We start from the raw sequence: 26003 nt of genomic DNA, 5'->3' as shown, positions 1-26003 counted from the left end.
TATACATTGACGTTTATTTTAGAAACGTATTCAAAATTCAAATCAAATCCCGCAATGTATTATGTTTTAGTAGTTTTTCGTAAGTTGTTAGTTAGAAGCATGCGCAAAGGAATCGGTTAAAGCCTAAGGGGTTTTACAGGCGCTCCACTCAGTACTTTCGTGAGCTCGCACTGTATAGCGCTTTACTAAGAGCCGGCGCAAAGTTACGAAGTTCAATTTTCGATAAAAAAAAATCATCCAGTAATTATAAATAAGGAAATACAAATAAAAACGATTCTTTAATCTTTTACTAATCAATAATAAAAAAAAAAACAATGTGAAAAAAGTTTACGTTTTAACATAAATCCTTCTTAGATACATTTAAAACTATTCGTATATAAAAGCTATCAAGCTGTTGGCCGAAATACCGGAACCGAACTCGGCTCCGCCGGTTCTGACACCGGTATCCTTTGCGGACAAGCACCGGGTCAGAGTGACCCCGCCAAGGATGAAGCCGGATAGCGGAGTCCGGGAAACGTTGGAAGATCGTGACCCCAACAAGCTGAACCAACATGTACAAGTAATTAAATACATTATCTTAATATTAATCAATAGAAGCAAATAATATTGAAGTATCTGTCTGTATTATTAAAAACCAAAATCAAAATAAATTTTATTCAAGTATGATCTTACAAACACTTTTGAATCGTCAATTATCAACTATTTTAAGTGAAGCTACTACCGGTTCGGAAAAAAGATTCTACCGAGAAGAATCAAGAAACTCAGTAGTTACCCTTTTCCTACACTTAAAAATACAGTCATTTTAGTATAATATCTTTTTCTATAGACGCAAATAAAATTGAAGTGTCTGTCTGTAATATCAAAATAACTGCCCCTAAATTCCAGCTATTTACGAACAACCGAAAGTAAAACAACCCTTTTGTATGTTTTATTGTTCGGGTTTTCAGTTCAAAACATAGCAAATGTAACCAATATTAAAAAGTATTACAAAATGAGACAAAGTCTAGGTATATTTCTGCCTGAATTCCTGGCAATTAATAATAATGTCAAATATATAAATAATTCTATACTTCTTTTTATTATTTTTATTCTTGAGTAAAGTTCATAATCTCACTAGGATAGGTTACTCAAACCTGTGAACAATATCAGCACCTAATTAGCCGTAACTTAGGCGTAACTTTTGTAAATTTCATTATGCTTTGGTAAAGTACATAAGAAACCCTTTCTTATTAGTCATTAATGACATAAATATTTAGAAGGATAGCTAGTTAGGTTTAAGTACAGTCAAACCTTTTTAATATTAGTATACATTACAGTTAGTATTACATTATGCTAACAGGAGGAATAATATACGATAACAACACTCAACTCATCAACAATTTCGATGTGGACAACATATATTCTTTATATATGTATATGTAGAATTTGATAAGTGAATAAATCAAACCATTACTTGAAAGGCCGTTTGTTTATTATCACTCGTATCGATTTTTAACGACAGCGACAGTTCGTTGATTTTGATAATGAATCTAATCATCGTTTATCAATAGGCGCCAACACCCTGATATTGTGGAATGGTAGCTGTGTGAAAGTTTATCAGTTCGTGTGTGCGTGCTGGTCTGCTGCATCTGAATTTCACTTAGCCAATATAGATATAAAAATAATGAATATTACTATAAAAACTCAAAAATGAACCAACTTTGGTTGGTAAGTAGGCAGCAGAAGAATAAGTTATGCGTGGTGTGTAGGTACCGTGAGTAGATATTTAAAACGAGAAGTCGTGTGAGAAAGAGAAGAAAAAGTAAGAGATATTCACACAAGCTTGCACATACAAAGAATATGTGTAACTGTTTTTCTTTCACTAAAAGCTCTATAATCGAGTCGCTCAACAAAGAGACCTATTTTGACATTTCTGCATTTTATCACATCACTGGTTAAACTGTATTGAAAATAAATATAATTATCTTTGCTTTCACCAAACTTCAACAAAAAAAAACCAACAATTTAAGACACACGTCTAATAAACACAACCAGTAACAATACACGTAAGTATGAAATACTTTCATAAAATTTATATCTAAGTGATAGAAATTTATTTATTTCAACAATTTATTTCAATCGTCCGAAGTAGCGTCAGCATGATAATGAAGTATTTACATTTCTTTAATGTGTACAGTAATAATAGTAAGTTATATAACTCAACCTTGACCAGCTATCCACTAACGATAGAATATTTACACTACAACGCGAGTGACTTAACTATAATAATAACTACACAGAAGGTCATGGGTATGGTGTGGATGTACAAGTAACACCTTGTATATAGCAAAATGTAATTTTTTTTTTTATATAATAGGTCGGCAGACGAGCGTATGGGCCACTGGATGGTAAGTGGTCACCATCACCAATGACAATGACGCTCTAAGATATATTGACTATTCCTTACATCTTCAATGGACCACCAACCTTGGGAACTAAGATCCCTTGCGCCTGAAGTTACACTGGCTCACTCACCCTTCAAACCGGAACACAACAATACTGCGTACTGATATTTAGCGGTAGAATATCTGATGAGTGGGTGATGGTACCCATGGGTGGGTGGATGGGTGGCTACCCAGGCGGGCTAGCACAAAGCCCTACCACCAAGTATATAGTTATGATAACGCCTTCATTTCACTCGAAAAAAAAGAGATTTGATGTTTATTTTATGTTATTATGTTATGCATTATGTTCCACCAATGCAGTTTAATCATTTCTATCTGAAAAATTCCACAAATATTTTTAACTTTGCCTATTCGTAAATTTAAATGGATTTATACAAAAACATGAATAAATATATCATACCACTAATTTTATATTGATTGTATAATATAATATAAAAATGGCTTTCAATAAGCATTTTATTCACTATAGTCAGAAATGGCTTATAATAATCAGATATATACATATTTTTGATACATACGTTTGACATTGATATTAAAATCTCAAAATCGATCGGAATAAAGTGACGCTATTTCTATACTTCATATAGGCAAGTTTGGTATAATATTAAAGCAATCAAAGTTATTTCCCTCACAAATCTTTGTTTAGTATGAACAGCTTTGTAAACGTTCCGCGTAAACAATAGCACTGTCAAGCGTAAATCGACATTTATATAATGGTTCCGTAGCTACAAAAAATGTTATTGTATTTGCTTTTATCCATATACTGATTATTATTTGAGTGTGAAATTTTAGACATTATATGATATGATATAACTCATGTAGATATCCAATACGTCTGAATTAATCTATACTAATATTATAAATGTGCACGTAAATCTGTCTGTCTGTCGCTTTTTCACAACTAAAGTACTGAACTGAATTTGATGAATTTTGTTATGAAACAAACTTAAACTCCAAGACAGGACATAGGCTACTTTTTTCTTCATGCAGGCGACGATTCGTTTTTAAGAAATGGTGATGCCTTTAACAAGTTATTTATATGCGATATAGATTAAATTATCGATATTCTCCGCGATCAAAAAAGTTACATATTAGAAAAGGTTATTTCTATTAAATATATGACTATTTCTATTTCTGAGTCGAGATGGCCCAGTTGTTAGAACGCGTTCATCTTAACCGATGATATCGGGTTTAAACCCAGGCAAGCACCGCTGATTCATGTGCTTAATTTGTCTTTATAATTCATCTCGTGCTTAGCGGAGAAGGAAAACATCCTGAGGACAACCTGCATGTGACAAATTACATAGAAATTCTGCCACATGTGTATTCCACAAACCCGCATTGGAACAGCGTGGTGGAATATGTTCCAAAAAACCTTCCCCTCGAAGGGAGAGGAGGCCTTTAGCCCAGCAGTGGGAATTCACAGGCTGTCGTTGTCGATATGGCTATTATTGATTGCTTAAAATAATCAATAAAATACGTTAAAGGATTTTATATTTTACCACAGTACCCGAATATGTAAAAGCATATAACGTAGAAAAGAAAATTAAATGAAATGTCATCGCGTGACCACTGGCCGGCGCCGGCGGGCTCTAGTTATTACGGCAGTCTTCGACGACGGGTGTGGCGGTAAATGAGCGAAATTGTTTTAGACGAATTTTATCAGATTTCCCTTCGTGTAAATGTCCTAAATACGAATTTATGAATACGAAATTATGTAAAATATTTACATGAAATTATGTTCTGGCAACACTAGGAAGTTATTTTTTAAACAAATTGTTAGGCACAAAATATCTACAGAAATAAAAAAAAACTAAGTATTTATGTCGTTCTTTCAAATATAAAACTCGAAATCAAAATGTACTTCATTCAACCAGGCTTTTACAAGCACTTTTGAAACGTTATATAACAAAAAAAATTATATTAAGTGAAGCTACCACCGCTTCGAAGCTTTACTTTCATAAATATTTTATAAAAAAAATATATATATTTTATCACAACAGATAGTATGGGACGACATAGTAGGAGAACCAGAGGGCGCCAGAAGTCCAGAATGTGCGTGGCGTCTTAGCAACATCTGTTTCAAGCATGCCAGGAACTGGTGCTACACTTTGCTAGCAGTTATTGCGGCTCCGCCATGCGCCTTACTGCTCGGCTGTGGCTTTGCTTGTCTTGCGTTTGAGGTATATTAAATTATAAAATAAACAACTCGTCATAAAATAAACATTACAGTCAAGATATAATTTGTCCAAAATTAATTATCCTACAAAACTAGGACAATATTCCCAAAATATATTGAAAAACACACTCAAATTATTAATCTATTTTTCTTTTTAAGCAAATCTGGTGCTCCACTCCATGTCTGAGATGTTTAAAGATCTACTGGGCATCTATACGGACGTTAGTACAGTCTTGCATGGCGGCAACTGTCGCGCCCGCTATGGAAGCAGTCGGCCATCTTTGCCGCCAAATTCGTATCAACGTACGACGAGACGCACCTGAGGATCGTGATTTGTTAATCATTTAGTGTGGATGTTGTTTAATAATATTCAAAATAAGTTTATAATATTATTAAATTCGTGTTATCACATAAATTAATTAGTTAATTAAAATATCATTATATTTTAATTACGTACGATACTAATATTCTATAAAAAAATATAATTGTTATAATACCTAAACTAAAATAAAAAAAACCGTAAGTGCCTTTGTGAGAATTTCGTAAAAATTAAATAATTTACCTTTTATTCCACGATATGTTTTATTTAATCATTAAAATGAACGCGTGTTTATTTTTTTTTACTTTACAATTTTAGGTTAAGTAAATTTGCTGTTAAAGTTCAACATTTCAATAATACATATTTAAAATTTAAATCATTGATTTTTTTTTTTTTAATATATTGATATTCTTATATCTAATTTACAAACTACAATTATTAAAAAAATAATCACACTTTTGATAATAAGTAATTATTTTTATTAATAAACTATAAATAATAAACTTTGCGATTGTTTTTACAGATAAAAATCTAATATTAGTATTAATTAAATGTTGTAAATTTTAGGTTATTTGTTACACAATACCGGCTGTAAAACTGTGATCTTTGTCTACGCTGTTTTTAAAAAGTCATGTAATCATTTTTGGCGGGAAACACTTCTTATAAATTTAGGAAGACAGCGTTGTTCAAATTAACTACTACTATTGTTAATCTCTATACTCTAAATACTAGTTATAATTAATAAAATGAGTGAAAACGGAGGAACATCTACATCGAATTTGAATACAGACGAGGGTACGTCCACGAGAACAAACGAAAATCATTTTGTTATTTCTAAATGCAAAAGGTATGTTTCAACAATATTTCTATTAACTAAAGTTACTTATTATAAAACTACAAAAATATTTACACCTTTGGGGTTTTAAATATTATAATATACTTAAATATAAATAATTAACTAGTATTAACACATTAACGATCTGTTACAATATCCTTATTTAAGTTCTTTGTAACAATTACAAAGGCACGTAAATTTAGTCACGATTTGTCCCTTGGTAATAATATCGGTCAGTTATAGAATATTTCTGAAGCGAGCGTGTTGAACACTTTTATTGTACCAAAGTCAAAACACGCAATATCGTACTTAATACTACATAGTACATTTTATTTTTATTTTCTAATATAATTAGGTTGTTAAATATTTTGTATATTCCTTCGTTATAGCTGCCTGTGTAACTTTTAAGTCGATATTTATATAGCTGTTAAGGCTACAGAAACAAAAGTTTTAGGTTCAAATCTCAAATCATACTATTAAAAAGTAATCGGGATTATACTTCGCGTTTATGAATACACCAGTAGAATAAATATTTTTTTATTATTTGTTTTATTTATGAAAATCTTCAATAGGCTATTTGACAATGCGAAAAATAAATTGTGAATTACTGTAATCAGTGTATATTATGAGTTTAAAAATGGTTATTTACTAACGAAACTTGAAAATAATACTTTATTTATTAAAAAATCAATAAATAAAAATGCATTTTTTCAAATGTTTTTCACGTGACACAAAACGCTCCTGATTGGCCGGGATTATGATGAAGTCACTTTCTTGTAAACCTTGCTTTTCTAATATATGTACCACAGATTAAAATACAGCAAAGTGACGTCACCGACCCCATTGCAGCGCCATATTGTCCAAGTATCGTTTTCGCGCGTTATTTAAATATGGAATTTTTAATATGATATTTTTCGGCAAATATGTACTAGAAATAAAAAAAACAACTTTTACTGGGTCCCTTAACCTCTACTAAATAATATAAAATGGACTTTACTTGCTTTACAATGGCCTTTTGTTATACATTAATTATTATTGTTAATTTTTCACCTGATACTTAAAAACGGATTAGATAATATGTTATTCTTAAAAATTAGTCCCATTTATCAATGGATACAGTAATAACAAACAATCAAAATAATTATTTTTAATTAATTGTATGACATATGTGTTCGTCGCACGGATCACGGTGAAGGTTGTTCCGTATTAATTAATTATTACCTACCGTATGATATATAAATCGAATTATAATTAGTGTGTGGGACTGGCAATGCTTTTTTTTATTTTCTATTTTTATTTATTATAAAAATTGACTTAAATATTACTTCTAGAAATCCGGTAGTCACTCCTTTAATAAATGGTAACGACAATGAAGATGAATTGGAAGACGAAGAGGTAATTAAGATTGAATGATTATTCATATATAATAAATTACATTAATTTTATTATTCTTTAACTCCATTTATTGTTTTGCTGTAAAACTATTTTATTATCATAACAAAACCGTTTGCGTAAAAACTATTAATTCTGTTCCTATGAATAAGTAGTTTATAACTAGAGATAGGCCGAATGCGAAGTTCTGCCGATCATTCGATACAATAAAAAAATCGGCCGAACTTCATTTCAATTTGGCCGCGATTACTCGAGAGCGACATGTAATACAATAGAATACAAGTGAGCCTTAACTTACAATAAAAAATAAATTATATTAAATCTCTCTTCTCCATGTAAACTCTAAAAGCTGATCTGTTATATTCTATGGACAAGTATAATTTTTTTTTTGAGATCACATTGTAAATTAATGTTTGTGTTTCTACTAAAATAAATGACCATAAGTAAGTATATAAAGGCCTTGGATGTATTTTACAATTACGATATTTAGAATGATTGATTTAGGTATTTCATTTTACTTTTTTCTTTTACCGAATATCAAAGTTCGGTTAAACTAAATTTAAAACGAATTTCGGCCCATCCCTATTAATGAACCTTTTGTTTCTATTCCTTGTGGCATTGTACGAAATGTTATTGCGGTCACGTGATCAATTATGTAGGTATGATTTCAGTGCTTTCTTTGTTAAATTGTAATGCCATTCATTCATATGGATTATTTAACTTATCAAGCTGTTTTATCAAATGAACCGTATATAAAGTCACGCACTTATAAACGTGACAGCTTTTAATTATTCGGTAATATTTTCGTAGTTTAGTTTAATTATAAGCTCGTAAGGCTTTATTAAAACTTCTGGTACCATTCAATCATCAGTAATTCTGTTGTCAATTGTTTTCCGATATCAAAAAAACTATTTTGCCGTCATAGAAAACAATGCAATCATCAATGTTCATTATAAATAATAATAGTATTTTATATATAGCGCGCATGCAAACAGACTGACGAAATATCTTCTGTGTTTTCAATAATGTATTTTTTTAATTACAATCGATAATTTACACAGAAATAAAATTACAAAAGTCGAAAGATAGAAATATTTTTGTCATACGAATAGCTTTACTATCAATAAAAACAACATAAGAATATTTGTGTATAGCGTCTTCTAACAGTCTGCTGCAGATCAGGAAGGCTTGGAGCAGCTTGTTACACGCTACAAACGGGCGAGGTAAGTGGTATACATAAAAACATGGACCGCCAAAATATTAAAGTTTAGCCGAATTATCTTATTTATCATTTATTACCCACCCTACCCGGCTTCACATGAATACAATAAATCTCTATTTAAGTATACTATATTACTCTGAGATAGACAAACATAAAAAGAAAATTCCTTTTTTTGCTAGGTTAGTTGAAATTGTGGCTTTTCTCTACTATAATATTATGCATATGTAAACGTATAAACCTTCCTATTAGTCAATCCGTTTAATGATAAAAACTAAAAATTAATAATATTTATAAAATTTTGACAGTTCATAAATAGCAGAAAATGCACTAAGAGTAATTAACCCAATTTCAAATAAGCTTTATTTACTTAATATTTAAAGATCTTTATATTGTTAATAAAAATAACCGCTATTATTCTGTTTGTAAAGAGGTACTTTAATTAATATAGTATGTGTTTTCATAGTTATTAATCTTGGAAGAAATAATAGACAGATCTCCGGAACACCAGATCTTTTTATCTCTGTTCAATCAAATCGAGCCCGTAAAGATTATAATGGATGGAAAATCTCAGGGTACCCTCATAAATGCTGTGAAGAAAATCGTCTTGACTGACACTAACGACGGGAAGTGTAAACTCATATTTGTATCCGCTAAAGACTATAGTATGTGCCTATATTTCTTGTTATAATAATAATTAAATTAAGAAAACATAAAATAAAAGTGCAAAATGAATCGTAACACTTTAATAATGAATTAGATAATAACCGAATTCATAAATAAAGCGTCACGAGTTATATAGTTCCACTCATTAATAGACGATGAGGGAAAATATCGTTAGGTAAACTGCATATCTGATAAGAATTTTCTATTCTAGTGAAATATCCGATCTTTCTCAAAACCAGAGTTACCCACTAATTATTTATTTTGAAAATGTTTTAATTCAATTTATAATACATATTTTATTCACATATGGCGTCGTCCTACTTTAACTAACGGTGGTCACTACCATATGTTTCATCTTATTTGACTGCAAATGACATGAAATGCATGTATTATTTAATAACTGCCCCTGCAGCCTTAACCTCGCGTTATTAATAAATTTAACTTAACCCCCTTCGAGTAGGAAACTCAATATATCTTCACAATAAATTTCTCCTATGTATATCGGTAAAACGGTTTAAGCATGAACCTTTCGTCTATTACCTCAATAGACCAAAGATACTTTTGCATTTGTAATATTTAGTAAGTATAACGAGATGAGAAATGGTTAAATACACCCAATATCATAATTATACAAATATTAATCTCACGCTATATCTTATTCTTGATGTGTATCAACGGATGATAAAAATAAATCGTAGCTCTATTTTAGAGTTATAAAATATTAAAAAAATACATGTACCCCAAGCTTTAACTATTTCGCCTTCAAGATTTCGAAGCATGTAAGCGTCGTATATACTCCCTGTGTCTGCCCAACGAACCCCCCCACTGCTCGGACGAGGAGCGCCTCGTGTTCCTCCGTACGGTCGTGGACTTCGCCCAGACGCAAACCGTGCACGCTCTGGGCGCCATGCTCAGATACCTAGACCTCAACTGGTCTAATCTCAGCTTGAATCTGCACGGAAAACCTGAGTTTTTAAGCTTAAAGAGAATATCCCTGTAAGTGTAATACAATAAAATCATTATTCGCTTTATATTGACGCCCTCCGTGGTCGACTAGTGTGTATAACGGTTTTCCTGGGTACGCCACTTCGAGGTCTTGGGTTCGATGCACAGCCGAGTCAATGCAGAAAAAAATCATTTGTTTTTCTATGTCGACTTGGATCTGGGTGATAGTAGTACCATCGTTACTTCTGATTTTCTATAACACAAGTGCTTTAGCCACTTAAATTGGAATCAGAGTAATGTATGTGATGTTGTCCAATATTTATTTATTTATATTCAAATATTAGGTGCCCACTCAATTGGAATAGTAACTATGATATGTGTTCCTTTATTCCTTAAATCATATCAACATCAACATGTTGATATGATTTAAAAATACTTTCATATAGTCGAAGTAAACAATGTACTATAGTATTATTCTTAAATCAAGTATTAACTAAGTCAGTGCTTGCCTTCAGCCATGACATAGTATCAATAGATGAGGACACGTACCGTGGCCTACAAATCTTCAGCTCCATGTCGCACCCGAGCGGGTTTAAGAAGGGCGTGCAAGGCAGCAACAAGGAGGGCCTGAGTCTCTTCCAGCTCTTTAGCAAATGCTCTTCGAAAGTCGGGCATAGGCGTATGAGGTAGCGTGATTTATTGTTCGATATTATAAATTAAACCAATACTGTTTATTATATTTATTTAATTCCTTAAAGATACTGGGTATGTGTGGTGATTTCTGAGGTGTATTATTATAGAACATTTTTGAAGTAAATCTACATATTAGGTAAGATAATGTCAATTTTATAACAATAGCATGTGACTTTCAGACCTGATAGCATTAAGTTCTGCCACTAATCCAAATCCAACTTTCTAAACAAAAAACACCAATTATATTTAGAAATGTAGCCTAATACTTTTTTAATAATTTAATATATTGTAAGAGTTAAAATATATTGTAAAGGATAATATATTTTAACTGAAATTGAAGCTGTAATTTAGGCAATTACTCCGACACCCAACGAACGACATCGAAACACTCAAACGAAGACAAGACGTCATAGCTTACTTCGTCCGACCGCAGAGCGACACCATCATGAGAAACATTTGCGCTTCTCTTAGATTTATAAAAAACGTTAATGTAAGTAAAATGATTCGGCAATTGAAATGATTTGAAAAGCTTTGAATAAAAATTGACACTCAGGTTTTGAGTTGAATAGAATAGAATAGAACGAACCTTCTCAACTCATGGATCAGGACTATAAAAGCTGACTTAAATAAATGTATAAACGACATTCAATGATCATGTAAATGCCTCAAATGCTCACAAGTGTGGTGGCCAATACGCCAACATAAACATAGCCAAGATTGGGAAAGGAAAGCAAACATTTTGCAAGAAACAACTCTTTCAAGTCCGTTTCATACTTTTTGGGCCATGACAATGAAGCAAAAATGTATTGTTAATAATTGAATATATATCTTATATATACATACTTGCCTTTTACCAACATATGTTCTTTTCACACGCAGGGTATACTTGCGAAGATCAAGGCTCTATCAGCAAAGGCTTATCAATGGAAATCACTTTACAATGTTAGTTTTGTCTAAAATAATATACAACTTATTATTTATTGAATAACTTCGTAATTATTTCTGGACATTGTTCGCAAGCTACAAAGTTGTCTAATATAACCCCACTGCAGGCTCTCTACAACGTCGTCCTCATTTGCGAAATGTGTGAATCTGTCGGACAAGATTGTGAATATTTGGAACAACTAGCTAATTACGACACTAACAAACTCTACGAGGTTGGGTCTAGATTTTTTATGCTCTTTGTACTTTTCATGTCATATAGCTATAATAATCGTACAGACAATTGTGCTATTTGATCGATAGATATATACCTACTATACTATCCCAAAAGTATCGCTAACTATGGGTGTGAAGATATGTACCCTGTCTTACTCTTCAAATCGGAACTCAAAAACATCTATATAAGTATTGTCATTCATTATGCAAATGCGCTTTCCGGAATATGATATTGTATTTTCACGTTGAAAAATTTAAAGGTTAATTTCGGTTGGTCACCTAAATGTTTTATAAGCATCATCTTTTTTAAATTTTTTTTATGAAATTAAAAAAAACCTTAGGTCTGCTGGTCAGCGTCAATAAATTTTACAACCCAAACACTAGATAAGAAAATAGTTAAATTTTTCTAAGTATGTACTCAAAGATAGCGATGTAATAAATAAGTAAACAGCAAGTATATACACACGTTAAATTGATTCATCTTTAGTTAATTAAATTAACAACAACTAGAATCAAATATGTACCTACTGTACTGTACTGTACAATACTGACCATACTCTTAGTCGCCTCACACACACTAAGAAATGTGTAAATACGAGCGTCGTAATGCACACCGATACTAATTTAACGTTGTGGGGGCGGACAATCATTCATAAATGACTAAAATTATACGCGGTACCTACAGGTAGTTTAATATATTTGATTTTATATTATGTACTGATGACACGTGTAACTTAAATAATGTTCGTAATAGATGGCACTCTACATGAACCGAATTATAGACTTCGATTTATCCAAATCCGAAGGGAAGTTCACCGTGAAAGCGGGAGTGGACCCCGACCTAGATATTAGTGAGTGATTCTAGTTTAATACTAGTATTTACATCAAAAAATGAAAATCAAAATATACTATATTCAAGTAGGCTTTTACAAGCACTTTTGAATCGTCATTTAACAACTATTTTAAGTGAGGCTACCACCGAGGGAAAATAAAAATAATTGAATTATTGGGCAAATTACAATATGAATGACCCAATGTAAGGGAACTCATTTATCAAGTCCCATTACACTTAAGTAGCCGAAAACAATTTGTAGAGAAACAAACGATGGCCAGCCTCCACGGGCTGATGTCTGAAACGGCCAAGGTCGAGCTGGAGCGTTTACCGACTTTCATAGAGGAGTGTACGATGTTGTACATGCCGCACTTAGGCTATCTACTGGGAGTCAAGGCCTGGAAAGACAAGTTAACGATGGAAGAGAAGGAACTGCCCGATATGAAGTTTATGGTAAGGATTTGTAAATCATAGTTTTTTTACTTTAAATATGTATGCCTTTACTATTATACATATACAATAAATCTACAATTTGAGCATATTTGACGTCATAAATTTAACAAATTACACATAGTAATGTCAAAAATGCCCGATAAATAAAGTTATGTGTACAAAATTATTACGTGAATTTATTGTTTTGCTAACTTTACTATGACGATTGATGATGAACCGACATTTTAGATTATGCTATCTAGTGACTCAAGCATATTTTTATTGTTAGTAATATAATAGAACCTACCATATTAGCTAATGAAATTTGAATATGAAATATTTATATGAAACAGTATACTAGATGGCAATGTTAAAGTAGGGCTGAAACAGGAGACTCACAGGGGGGTTATAGTGTAAAGAGTATCTAAAAAGTCTAAGAACTCAATAGTGATGATAAAGTAAAGTACTATTTACATATATGTGCTGTCAAAAAACCCGGTCATAGGATTCGACATTCTTAAATATTTTTTTTTAAAAAGCGGGGAAGACCCGCAAGTAATGAATAAAATATTTAAAAAAAATGTTAAAATATAGCTTACATTTTTTTAGTTTCAAAACAACGACTATATTCACTACAAGAGCAAAGGATGCGAAGGTAAGTAAATAATTAAGTAGTTAATTTTTAAAAAAGGGACTGAAAGAATTACGTTAATAAACTTAAAATTTTTAGAATTAGACGTGATGATAGGCGACACTTATCCGGAGATAGTGGCTCATGAGACGCGGATCATGATGCGGCTTACTTCTATCCTACTGGAAAATCTACATACACTTGCCACCGTCATAGATAAGTGTGCGGAGTTAGATTGGTAAGACGATTGGACAATATTCTATGAAATATCGACATTATTTTCATAATTATGACCTATTTATTTTAAAGTAAATCTTAATATAAGTGAGTGGAATGAGGTTAATATGGGATGATAATTGATTAATAAGGGTAACGTAATCTAAAATGCAGTTAAATCGAAGTAGGAATAAAGATAAATTAACCTTAATTTACGTATTTCATCCGCTTTGCTAATAAAACTCAGCTATATAGTGCACTACTAAGAATTTGTAATTAATATACCCACATTACATAGTACATATTTTATAATACAACACTCTATTTAACTAATTATATCCGCTTTGATTTTACTTCCTGTTAAAGCCTCACATTTTATGTAAATATTCATAAAATAATAAATAAGTTTAAAATAAAATATAATATAAAATAAGATAAAATGTATGAAATAAAATAGTATGTCACTAAACCAAGTCACCAGTCATCCTGAATCGCGCTAGCGAAGTTTTGAACTGAATCTTCATATAATATGTCATAGGCGGTAAGCAACGGCAGCTCTTTTCTGAATCGCGCAGGCATTGTGTTCGCGGGAAGGTATATAAGGGTCGCCTTGTTTACTTACGGTGCTTTTTCTTTCAAGTGTGAATAAAGTCAGTTCACCTTGCAACGGTTGTTTTACTGAGTGTAATCCCGTAGTTTAGGTGGCTTTTATTGGATGCGTGTCGGACATATTGGTCCTTCGAGCCGGATTGGGAAGACAGCATAACAGAGGTGCCCTCTGGTTGTTATATGGGCACCTCTCCAGGCGTATGGTTCTTGACACAGTGTTGGAAGACGCGGTGAGGCAGCAAATATATCACAAGAATCATCATCAATTCATCAGTACGGGAAAGCCAAGCGGATGAAAAGTCACAATAAAAGCAGCGAGCGGCTAAGCAGTAAAGGAACCCAAACATCAAAGGGAAGTGAGTAGTGAGTGAGCTCTTGGAAAATCGTGAGTACTATTGTTTCATTAATAACTTCGAGAAATAGTGCAGTGAGATTACCAATAAAGTGCAAATAGTAGTAAAGTTAACTCCGGACTTGTAAAATATTTCAAGATAGTTTAAGTAGTTTAGGACTTAGAATAATTCGTTAAAAAGTGATACTACGGGGAACCTATGCCGGATTTCCACTAGACATTACATGTAAAAACACTTAGAAAAATTTTGAAAAAAAAATTGGAGTTAGAAAAATTTTGTCACATTATATAAGGACTTTAAGTATTTCAATTGTTAAGTGTTAGTATAAGATTACATTAAGTTAAAAATACCTGATTTCATTGTAAAAATATATATTGATTTGGTTAAAATGGAAACATTAAGCAGAATTCAAAAAGACATTGCTTCTGCAATATCTAGAGGTAAAATTAATTTCAAGAAGTCGCCGAAAGAGCGTCTTACAGTATCTTATGTTGAAACTCGTCTTGAGAATTTAGAGACACAATGGATTTTATTTAAAGATAGTCACTTTAAAATGCTATCTGATTTTGATCAAGAAATTTTAGAGTCTTCGGATTATTTTCAGGAAGATACATTTGATATAACTGAGGAGGCTTATATGGAATATAAATCTATATTGAAAGATGTACTTAAAGACTTGCACATAAAAGATAAACGTAATATTGATCTACAAATAAATAACGGAATAAGTCAAAGTAATACCGTAAGTGTGCGATTGCCTAAGATTGTAATCCCTACTTTTTCTGGGAATTATACCGAATGGACTTCTTTCCGTGATTTATTTGTTTCCTTAATACATAGTAACGCTTCCTTAGATGATGTACAAAAGTTGCATTATTTAAAGTCACATTTGTCTGGAGAAGCAGAACAACTGCTTCGTCATATACCTATAACTAGTTCAAATTATAATTTATGTTGGAATCAGTTAGAGAATCGTTACAATAATAAAAGATATATAGTCAACTGCATTTTAAAGAGGTTTATGAGTCAGAAAAACATTGTGTCAGAATCTTCTCAGGCGTTAAGGGAATTATTAGATAATACTAACGAATGTATGAATGCTTTGAAAAAATTAGGGATAAACATAGATAACTGGGATATTTTAATTATATATATCTTATGTTTAAAATTAGATATAGAGTCTAGGAAGCAATGGGAAGCAAAGGTATGTAATTATACACAAGAATTGCCAAATATAGAGATGTTTAAAGAATTTTTAGAACAGAGATTCAGATCTTTAGAGTTTTGTGATAATAAAGTTTCTAAATTAGCTTATAATAAACAAGCCACTGTAAAGTCACGCCATGTTTCATCAATTGTTTGCCCTTTCTGTAATGAAAATCATAAGTTATGTTTTTGTAAAAAGTTTTCTAAGGAAGATACAGACACGCGACGTAATTTTGTCCAGTCCAAGGGTTTGTGTTTTAACTGCCTAGGATCCAATCATTCTGTTGTTTCCTGTCGCCAATTCACTCGCTGCAAGGTATGTAGAAAACGGCATCATTCTCTTTTACACCCTAAAAACGTCCAATATAATGTTGCAAACGAGAACTCGGATGCCAATGATGTTGCACCTGCGACTTCTTTACAAGGTGACTCAAACGTTGTTGCCTGTTTTGCGAATAGTCAAAGCCAAGTACTATTGGCCACTGCCTTAGTCAAGGTCGAGAGTAGAACAGGAGCAACTATGACACTAAGATCCTTGCTCGGTCAAGGGTCTCAGGCGTCATTCATTACCGAAGCTGCGGTTCAACTGTATGGGCTTACGAAAATCCCACATAAAGGTGTGATTTCAGGATTGGGAAGTGATCATAATGGATTGATAGAATGCAAGTATGTTGTTTATTTAACCATTAAGTCACTTCATTCCAATTTTATTTTGCGCGTTAAGGCTCACGTCATGCGTAATCTTACATCTTTCTTACCTGAAAGAAAGGTTTTTATCGAAATAGTAAAAGAACTGTCTAAGGCAGACTTAGCCGATCCCACATTCAATGTACCCAATAAAATCGATTTATTATTGGGTGCCGAGGTATATGCCCAGATATTGGAAGATGGTTTAATCAAAGGTCCACCTGGTTCTCCTATAGCTCAAAAAACCAAACTAGGTTGGATCTTATCTGGACATGTTTATTCAGGATGTGTGGATAATAGTGGTAATGGTCATCGTTCTAATGTTATTAACCTACATACTCAGCTTGATGATAATGAATTGCTTCGCAAATTTTGGGAGCTGGAATCAGAAGATGACATGAATAAGAAAATACTTACTGAAGAAGAAGTAAGATGTGAAGAGATCTTTGCTGCCACGACTAAACGAGATTCAACTGGCAGGTATGTTGTGAAACTCCCTTTCCGAGATTCAGATCCTACTTGCAAGTACTGAAATTCAAAGGATATCGCTACTAAACGATTTTTATTGTTAGAAAAAAGATTATTAAAAAATTCAAACCTAAAATCACAATATGTAAGTGTAATTAAGGAGTATCTGGATCTCGGACACATGGAGCGTGTGCCAAATGATGAAATTGACAAAAAAGATGCCGTTTATCTTCCTCACCATGCTGTAATTAGAGAGGACAAAACCACAACCAAGGTGAGGGTAGTGTTCGATGCGTCTTGTCCGGGCACTAATGGAAAATCACTGAACAGTGACTTGTTGGTTGGTCCCAATCTTCAATCGGACTTGAGACATATTATTATGTGTTGGAGAACTCATCCCATATGTATCGTAGCGGACATTATTAAAATGTATCGCCAAGTTAAGGTTTATCCAGAAAATACAGACTTCCAAAGAATTATATGGCGTAACCCAGATGATCCTGAAAGCAACTTAGAAAATTTAAGATTATTAACTGTAACATTCGGCACGGCTTCCGCGCCTTATTTAGCTGTAAAGGCATTACAACAAGTTGCTCTTGACGATGGTTGTAATATGCCGTATGTTTCACAAAGAGTCTTACAGGATTTCTACATGGATGATCTAATGACTGGATGCCAGAATGTTGCGGAAGGAAGAAAAATATGCAAAGAAATGAAGATTTTACTAAAGGGAGCGGGTTTTGAAATGCAGAAATGGTGTATTAATAATGATGAATTATTAAAACATTTACAAAATGAAAATGTACAAACAAACTGTAATGAGGAATTTTTAAAATTAAAATCAGATGAAATAAGAAAAATACTAGGACTTACCTGGAACCGAAGATCAGACGATTTTGAGTACTCCGTGCAGCTGCCACCGTTGAATCACCCTGTAACTAAAAGAAAAGTAGTGTCAGATATTGCTCGTTTATTCGATCCGTTGGGTTGGATCATACCAACTATAATTGTTGCTAAAATATTCATCCAAAAATTGTGGATATCTGGAATAAATTGGGATGAACCACTTCCACCACAATTATTGGATGAATGGATTTCATATAGAAATAATTTAAATTTACTTACCGGATTTCAAATTCCTAGATGGATACATACCAGAGATAATGATTCCTTGCTTGAACTTCACGGCTTCAGCGATGCTTCGAATGATGCATATGCGGCAGTTGTATACGCTCGAGTTATTAGTAAGTCAGGTGAAGTAATCGTGTTTCTCATTACGTCAAAAACGCGGGTAGCTCCAGTGAAAAAGGTCACTATTCCGCGTCTGGAGTTGTGCGGTGCTGTCCTGTTAACAAAATTGCTTCGAGAAGTAGCGGAAATTTACAATGTTTCAAAACATAATGTTCATGCGTGGACTGACTCTACGGTTGTGCTGGCTTGGATAAATAGCCATCCAAGTAGGTGGAAATGTTTCATTGCGAATCGAACATCAGAGATTCTTAGCTATATGAATGGAACACAATGGGCATATGTAAAGTCTGCAGATAACCCAGCAGATTGTGCATCTAGAGGTGTACAAGGTTTAAATTACCCTGAGAATAATTTATGGAAGGTAGGTCCAAAATGGCTGAAAGATAAAGAAATAATTTATAAAAAGGGAGACTATTTACTAGAAACAAATTTAGAAGAAAAGATCAAGACACATCATTAAGTTACTCAGGATACATTTCATTTGTGGGAAAGATTTTCGTCGATAAATAAACTTTTGAAAATAATAGCTATTTGTAGAAGATTTTTTAAGAACTGTTTACATAATAAACCTAGATTATCTTATGGCAAAACATTTGCTTCTGAAGAACTAACCGAAGCATTAAACATATGTATTCGTCAATGTCAAGGACAACATTTTTATTCTGAATTAGAGAGCTTAGAGAAATCAGGAACTGTAAATAATAAAAGCAAACTCACCTCACTGAATCCATTTCTGGATAAAGTTGGAATTCTACGTGTTGGTGGGCGGTTGCAGTTATCTGATATCGCGGATAATATGAAACATCCGGTTATTATTCCTCGAAAATCACCGTTAACTACTCTGTTAATAGCCGATGCCCACGAAAGAACTATGCACGGCGGTCCACAAATAATGATAACTTTTTTAAGAACTAAATATTGGATTATCGATTGTAAAAATCTAACCAAATATTATGTCCGTAAATGTGTAATATGTCTTCGCAACAATGCTCGTACGTCTCATCAATTAATGGGTCAACTACCAGCAGCTAGACTTAGTGCTTGTCGACCTTTCATTCAGAGCGGTGTTGATTACGCAGGGCCTATCTCGCTACTTACTACAAAAGGTAGAGGTCATCGCTCATATAAAGGCTATATATGTTTGTTTATATGTATGGCTACCCGTGCAATTCATATAGAAGTTGTGAGTGACATGACATCTCATGGTTTTCTTTCAGCCTTTAAACGATTCGTAGCAAGACGTGGTCATTACACTGACCTCTGGAGTGACAATGGTACAAACTTTGTCGGTGCATCTCGAGAGTTAAAAACTCTCTTCACTGATGAAAAGTCCGGTATAGCAGACGAAATAGCTAATTGTCTGGCAACAAATAATACTCGTTGGCACTTTATTCCTCCACACGCTCCTAATTTCGGAGGACTTTGGGAGGCAGGGATAAAGTCAGCCAAGTACCACATGAAAAGAGTAATTGGTGATTCGACACTTACCTTTGAAGAAATTACTACCGTTTTATCTCAAATCGAAGCTTGTCTTAACTCTAGGCCATTATCCAAAGTCAGTTCTAATGCTGAGGATCCCTTTCCACTTACACCTGGACATTTTTTGATAGGCGAACCTTTAGTGCTTGTGCCAGACTCGAATTACGAAAGTAGCAACATAAGTAATCTTCGACGATGGCAATTAACTCAGCGTATGGTGCAGCATTTTTGGCGCCGATGGCAACAAGAGTATTTAACTCAATTTTTCCATAGATACAAATGGGCACATCAGATTTCAGAGCCTAAAGTTGGGGATGTAGTACTAGTAAAGGAGAATGATTTACCTCCAGCTAAGTGGTTATTTGGTTTAGTCGTGGATAAGCATCCTGGGGTGGATAATATTACTCGCGTAGTTAGTTTGCGTTGTAAAGGTTATATAATTAAAAGACCAACGTCAAGGCTGTGTATTCTGCCAATAACAGAATAAAGAGTTATGTTAGAATAAATTTAGTCATTTAAGTGTTTTCATTGTTTAATTTAGTGCTTTGATCTTGTTTATTGTTTTCATTACTCATGTTTAATGGACATTCTGTCCATGGTGGGCGGAATGTTAAAGCCTCACATTTTATGTAAATATTCATAAAATAATAAATAAGTTTAAAATAAAATATAATATAAAATAAGATAAAATGTATGAAATAAAATAGTATGTCACTAAACCAAGTCACCAGTCATCCTGAATCGCGCTAGCGAAGTTTTGAACTGAATCTTCATATATGTCATAGGCGGTAAGCAACGGCAGCTCTTTTCTGAATCGCGCAGGCATTGTGTTCGCGGGAAGGTATATAAGGGTCGCCTTGTTTACATACGGTGCTTTTTCTTTCAAGTGTGAATAAAGTCAGTTCACCTTGCAACGGTTGTTTTACTGAGTGTAATCCCGTAGTTTAGGTGGCTTTTATTGGATGCGTGTCGAACACTTCCAAAGTTCAGATAATAGTTTTGTCTACGTTCGAAACGCCATTTTTTCGCAAATCCGTAGTGAATATCATAGCCGAATCTCAACCAATGATGTGACGTCAATTTGCTGGCAAATTTTGATTATTTGGATTTTTCACTGTTTTTGTTAGAAGAGTATAAGAAGGTGTGCCCACCTACGTTAAATTATAGGCGTTTGTCTGAAGATGTCTTAATATGTGTGAGTTAACTAATAAAAAGAAATTATGTTATACTATTGGCAATACATGTCCATACTTAAATGTGGTGGTGTGAGGAGTGTGACTGCGTTCATGAAAAAAACTTTGCGTCTCTCAAATCAATGATGAAAAAAAGAAAATTTTGTGCAATCAATGTTAGGAATTATTTAATCAAGAAAAATGTTATGCAATAAATTACAGCCTCATAACAATATCCAAAGTATGCAAAGAGTACAACTACATCCGCCCGACGCTCACCGCGGACAAAGTCATAGACATCAAGCAGGGCAAGCACCCGCTGTACCTCGCCAGCTGCGACAACTTCGTGCCCAACGACGTCACCTGCAGCCGGGAGGAGGGCTACGCCAAGGTCCTAACCGGACCCAACTCCAGCGGGAAGTCCGTGTACATGAAGCAGATTGGTTTGATATCGATTGGTTTTATATATATACTTTTAAATATAAGACTAAACGGATAGAAGCAACCGGACCACCACAAGGTTCCTTCTTCCCCATAGACATTCTGCAATTGCCTATTATCGAATACTTAGCATAATGTGTTCCTATTTCAAAGTACACTGGTGTAATAATAGATACGATATAAGTATAGTCATAGTCTGTACGGGCGCGGCGCAGGGCTGATCGCGTTCCTGGCGCACGTGGGCAGCTGGGTGCCGGCGGCGGCGGCGCGGCTGGGCGCGCTGCGCCGCCTGCACTCGCGCCTGCGCTGCGCCGAGCCCGTGGCCGCGCACATGTCCGCCTTCCTCGTCGACCTGCGCCAGGTGAGCCGCCCTGCGCGAGCCCGTGGCCGCGCACATGTCCGCCTTCCTCGTCGACCTGCGCCAGGTGAGCCGCCCTGCGCGAGCCCGTGGCCGCGCACATGTCCGCCTTCCTCGTCGACCTGCGCCAGGTGAGCCGCCCTGCGCGAGCCCGTGGCCGCGCACATGTCCGCCTTCCTCGTCGACCTGCGCCAGGTGAGCCGCCCTGCGCGAGCCCGTGGCCGCGCACATGTCCGCCTTCCTCGTCGACCTGCGCCAGGTGAGCCGCCCTGCGCGAGCCCGTGGCCGCGCACATGTCCGCCTTCCTCGTCGACCTGCGCCAGGTGAGCCGCCCTGCGCGAGCCCGTGGCCGCGCACATGTCCGCCTTCCTCGTCGACCTGCGCCAGGTGAGCCGCCCTGCGCGAGCCCGTGGCCGCGCACATGTCCGCCTTCCTCGTCGACCTGCGCCAGGTGAGCCGCCCTGCGCGAGCCCGTGGCCGCGCACATGTCCGCCTTCCTCGTCGACCTGCGCCAGGTGAGCCGCCCTGCGCGAGCCCGTGGCCGCGCACATGTCCGCCTTCCTCGTCGACCTGCGCCAGGTGAGCGCCGCACTCACTCCCCTGATATCTAACGCGACCGCCACTGTCATCGTCACCTAACTTCAGCTATATTTCGGTGGTGAAGATAAATATCGAATTTATGTTCCAAACAAAAAAATTCAAAATCACATACATTACTCTGATCCCAATGTAAGTAGCTAAAGCACTTGTGTTATGGAAAATCAGAAGTAACGACGGCACCACAAATGCCCAGACCCAAGGTGACGTAGAAAACCAACTTTCCTACATCGGCTCGGCCGGAATTCCAGCCCGGGACCTCCGAGCATTCCAATGAATACCGGTGTAAACACTGCTCGACCACAAAGGTTGTCACTATATATGGAACATAACATCTTAGTTCCCAATGTCGAAGACGCATTGGCGATCTAAGGACTGGTTTATATTACTTAAAGCACCAATGTATATGGACAGTGGTGATCACGAACCATCAGTTGGCTTATATATTAATCCGCCAGCTCGTACAATACAAAGACCTCTCAGTAAAAATAAATTTGTAAGCAACCAATCTTATAAATTCAAGATGTCTCTCGCTCTGCAAGAGTCCACCTCCGACTCTCTGATCATCATCGACGAATTCGGCAAGGGCACGTCGGAGACGGACGGGCTCGCCCTGCTCGCAGCCTGCCTGAACACTTACCTGTTCCGGGAGGAAAATTGCCCGCACTTACTGCTTTCGACACACTTCTTAAATCTCAAGGAATTCATCGTGGACTCGCCCATCGTCAAGTTTCTGGTACGTTCAGTTACCAAAATTGTTCCTCTGATATCGTTTTTAAATTCTCAAATAAATTAGACAATTTTAATAAAAGGGTCGTCAGCGACGTTGACTGAGAGATACTACTCGGGTTTTGTATCGACAGCAACAGTACTCACATTTAATTTTACATACTATTGCAAAGTTTAATTCGGTTCGATAACCCAACGGGTCGTCAAACGTGACACGAAACGTTCCAATAGAAGAGCCGTCGGCAACACGTCTTCCCTGAGGCTCCGGGCCGCTACTGAGAATTTTCGACTGAAAATTTAATCAGTTCATATCAGACTGACGCGGAGTTGAACCCGTGGGGGCACTCAAGCCGAATGTCGTGCGCGCAGAGGTTCGAGCCCGTGTGGCACGCGGGCGAGCCCGTGTTTGTGTTCCGCGCCGCGCCCGGCGTCGCGCGCACCAGCCTCGCGCTGCGCGTGGCCGCACACAGCGGCATCGATAGCCACGTGGTCGGCCGCGCCGCGCACGTGCTGGACGCCATGAAGGTAGCCTAACCGATTCGATGGTAACACACGACAGGAATGGAAAACTATTATCAAATGTCGTACTAAGTATTCTTCGCCAATTCTTCTATGGGCTTAGGTGTGTTCAAAAAGTATCGCGAATTTTGAATTTTCGCGGGTTAAGTATATTCGAATTTCGATCTTTTTGTGGCTTTATGTTGGTACTCATGTCTCACGCTTATTTTGCGGTCATTTTGAATGTTCACTTAATTGTTGACAGCTGCTTTGCTTGCACGTGTTATGGATCGTCTTAAATTTTTACCCATTAAAAGAATGGATCAAAGAACCTGTATCAAATTTTATGTGAAAAACGAAATTAAGTGCGCGGATGCATTCCAAATGTTGACCGTGGCAAACGGAAAAACTACCTTGGACTGAAGCAACGTTTATCGACAGAATAACATGTTCTCAGAAGGCCGAGATGATCCGAACGACGAAGAGTGTGCCGAACGCCCGAGCTCTTCAACAACAGACAAAAAAATAATGAATTGAAAAAGTTAGAGAAGTTGCTCCAGAGGGTCATAACTGGTGACGAGTCGTGAGTTTATGGTTATGACGTGGAAACCAAAGCTCAATCATCTCAATGGAAGCTGCCGCACGAACCAAGACCGAAAAAAGCGCGCCAAGTTCGGCCAAATGTGAAAGTTTTGCTGACAGTTTTTTTCGATTGCAGGGGCATGGTGCATCATGAGTTCTTGCCACAAAGTAGAACGGTCAATAGGGAATATTACCTACAAGTTATGCGAAATTTGCGCGAAGCAATCCGCCAGAAACGACCGGATTTGTGGAAGAACAAAAATTGGCTTTTTCACCACGATAACGCCCCTGCTTACAGATCGCGACTTTTTGGCCAAAAACAACACACTAATGATGCCCCAGCCACCGTATTTCCAAGATCTGGCCCCGTGTGACTTATGTTGTTGTTGTTGTCTAAGCTGAATAGACCCATGAAAGGACGACGTTACTCTACGCTTGACGAGATAAAGACGGCATCGAAGGAGCTGAAAAAGAAAAAAAAAAATATTTTTGAAGTGCTTCGAAGATTGGAAAAACCGTTGGCATAAGTGTATAATATTTCATAGTGATTACTTTGAAGGGGACAAAATAGGTATTCATGAAACGAATAATTTTTAAAAAAACACAAAATTCGTGATACTTTTTGAACACACCTCGTCTAACTAGGATCGAATAAAGTAAAAATTAGTCTCTGATTGACCGTTGACGTTAATATATAGACTTTATATCTGTTTGCTGTAGGCAACAAACTATTTGTATTACAATTTAGCAAAAGCATCAGAAAAGAATATTTTTATGGCGTATACTTTCTTTATCTTTGGCGACGCTGCCATAATTATAAACCGCGAATCAAGAAACTTAATTAAACAGTGTTTTTGGAAGCTCGCCAATAGTTATCTAGAAACCTACCAAACACAGATGCGTTTGGCAGGTTTCTAGCAGGAGGAAAATTCCTCAAATAAACGTCATAATAGTTAAACAAACACCATTGTAACTGTTAGTTACTGGTAGCTTATACAGAATGACTAAACTTTATTTTATTTATTTACCAAATTTCAAACAGCATCATAAATCAGATACTCTTTCAGACAAACACTTTGCCACCCGCGAATGAGAAGATCAAAGAAAAACTAAAAACTATGATAGAAATGATGAAGACCGAAATGCTCGCTGAAGACATTTAATTATATTATAAAAATCATTTAATATTAAACAAAATGATATCCATTCGCTTAGCGCTAGCAACAATACAATAAATACGTTATAAAATTTAAAACATGTAAAAATATAATTAAATCTTACGAACTATCGCTCAGGTGAAACTTTTAAACAATAAATTTCATCGGAATGTTCTTTGTCATGAATTTATACAATTATCATTAAAATATGCGTTGTGACGTTTTAATCTTAAACTAAGATCGACGCTCCGTTTGGGTTCCATCTAGGCTAGTAACCTCACGTCACTAAATGCACATATCATTAATATGTTTATATTCGAAAAATGTAACAGAACATAGTAAGAAAACATCGGTTTCGAAAAGCCCATATTTTGTGACACATATTTTACGAAAAACAGTCTCCCTCTTTAGTCACTAAATGAATTTACAATACATACAAAAAATACAATTCACTA

General features: G+C 35.5%; 2 protein-coding genes across 2 annotated transcripts; both read left to right on the top strand.

Annotated features, from left to right (window-relative positions):
- Positions 1-176: 176 nt before the first annotated feature.
- On the top strand, positions 177-5196 carry LOC124532821 (caveolin-3-like). The gene is made up of 3 exons (XM_047107910.1): positions 177-559; positions 4448-4627; positions 4783-5196. The coding sequence occupies exons 1-3, from the start codon at positions 488-490 to the stop codon at positions 4969-4971; spliced, it is 441 nt and encodes a 146-aa protein (XP_046963866.1). The 5' UTR covers positions 177-487; the 3' UTR covers positions 4972-5196.
- Positions 5197-5688: 492 nt separating this feature from the next.
- Positions 5689-23845, top strand: LOC124543781 (mutS protein homolog 5-like). Its single transcript, XM_047122089.1, has 17 exons — positions 5689-5789; positions 7109-7172; positions 8324-8392; positions 8855-9053; positions 9822-10050; positions 10515-10685; positions 11044-11182; positions 11572-11634; positions 11745-11849; positions 12605-12701; positions 12945-13135; positions 13724-13769; positions 13845-13983; positions 21409-21629; positions 21843-21988; positions 23106-23318; positions 23627-23845. The coding sequence occupies exons 1-17, from the start codon at positions 5689-5691 to the stop codon at positions 23843-23845; spliced, it is 2412 nt and encodes an 803-aa protein (XP_046978045.1).
- The last annotated feature ends 2158 nt before the right edge of the window (positions 23846-26003 follow it).

Source organism: Vanessa cardui, chromosome 1, assembly GCF_905220365.1.
Source record: "Vanessa cardui chromosome 1, ilVanCard2.1, whole genome shotgun sequence".
NCBI lineage: Eukaryota > Metazoa > Arthropoda > Insecta > Lepidoptera > Nymphalidae > Vanessa > Vanessa cardui.
Note: the sequence above shows the minus strand (reverse complement) of the source record. Positions and strands in the feature narration are given on the sequence as shown.

Excerpts from the sequence above, each read along its gene's own strand:
- LOC124532821 (XM_047107910.1), top strand. The coding sequence starts at position 488 with ATGAAGCCGGATAGCGGAGTCCGGGAAACGTTGGAAGATCGTGACCCC. Across the intron at positions 560-4,447 it reads AGCTGAACCAACATGTACAA|ATAGTATGGGACGACATAGT; the intron begins GTAATTAAATAC and ends TTATCACAACAG. Across the intron at positions 4,628-4,782 it reads TTGCTTGTCTTGCGTTTGAG|CAAATCTGGTGCTCCACTCC; the intron begins GTATATTAAATT and ends TTTCTTTTTAAG.
- LOC124543781 (XM_047122089.1), top strand. The coding sequence starts at position 5,689 with ATGAGTGAAAACGGAGGAACATCTACATCGAATTTGAATACAGACGAG. Across the intron at positions 9,054-9,821 it reads TGTATCCGCTAAAGACTATA|ATTTCGAAGCATGTAAGCGT; the intron begins GTATGTGCCTAT and ends TTCGCCTTCAAG. Across the intron at positions 13,770-13,844 it reads CAAGAGCAAAGGATGCGAAG|AATTAGACGTGATGATAGGC; the intron begins GTAAGTAAATAA and ends TAAAATTTTTAG.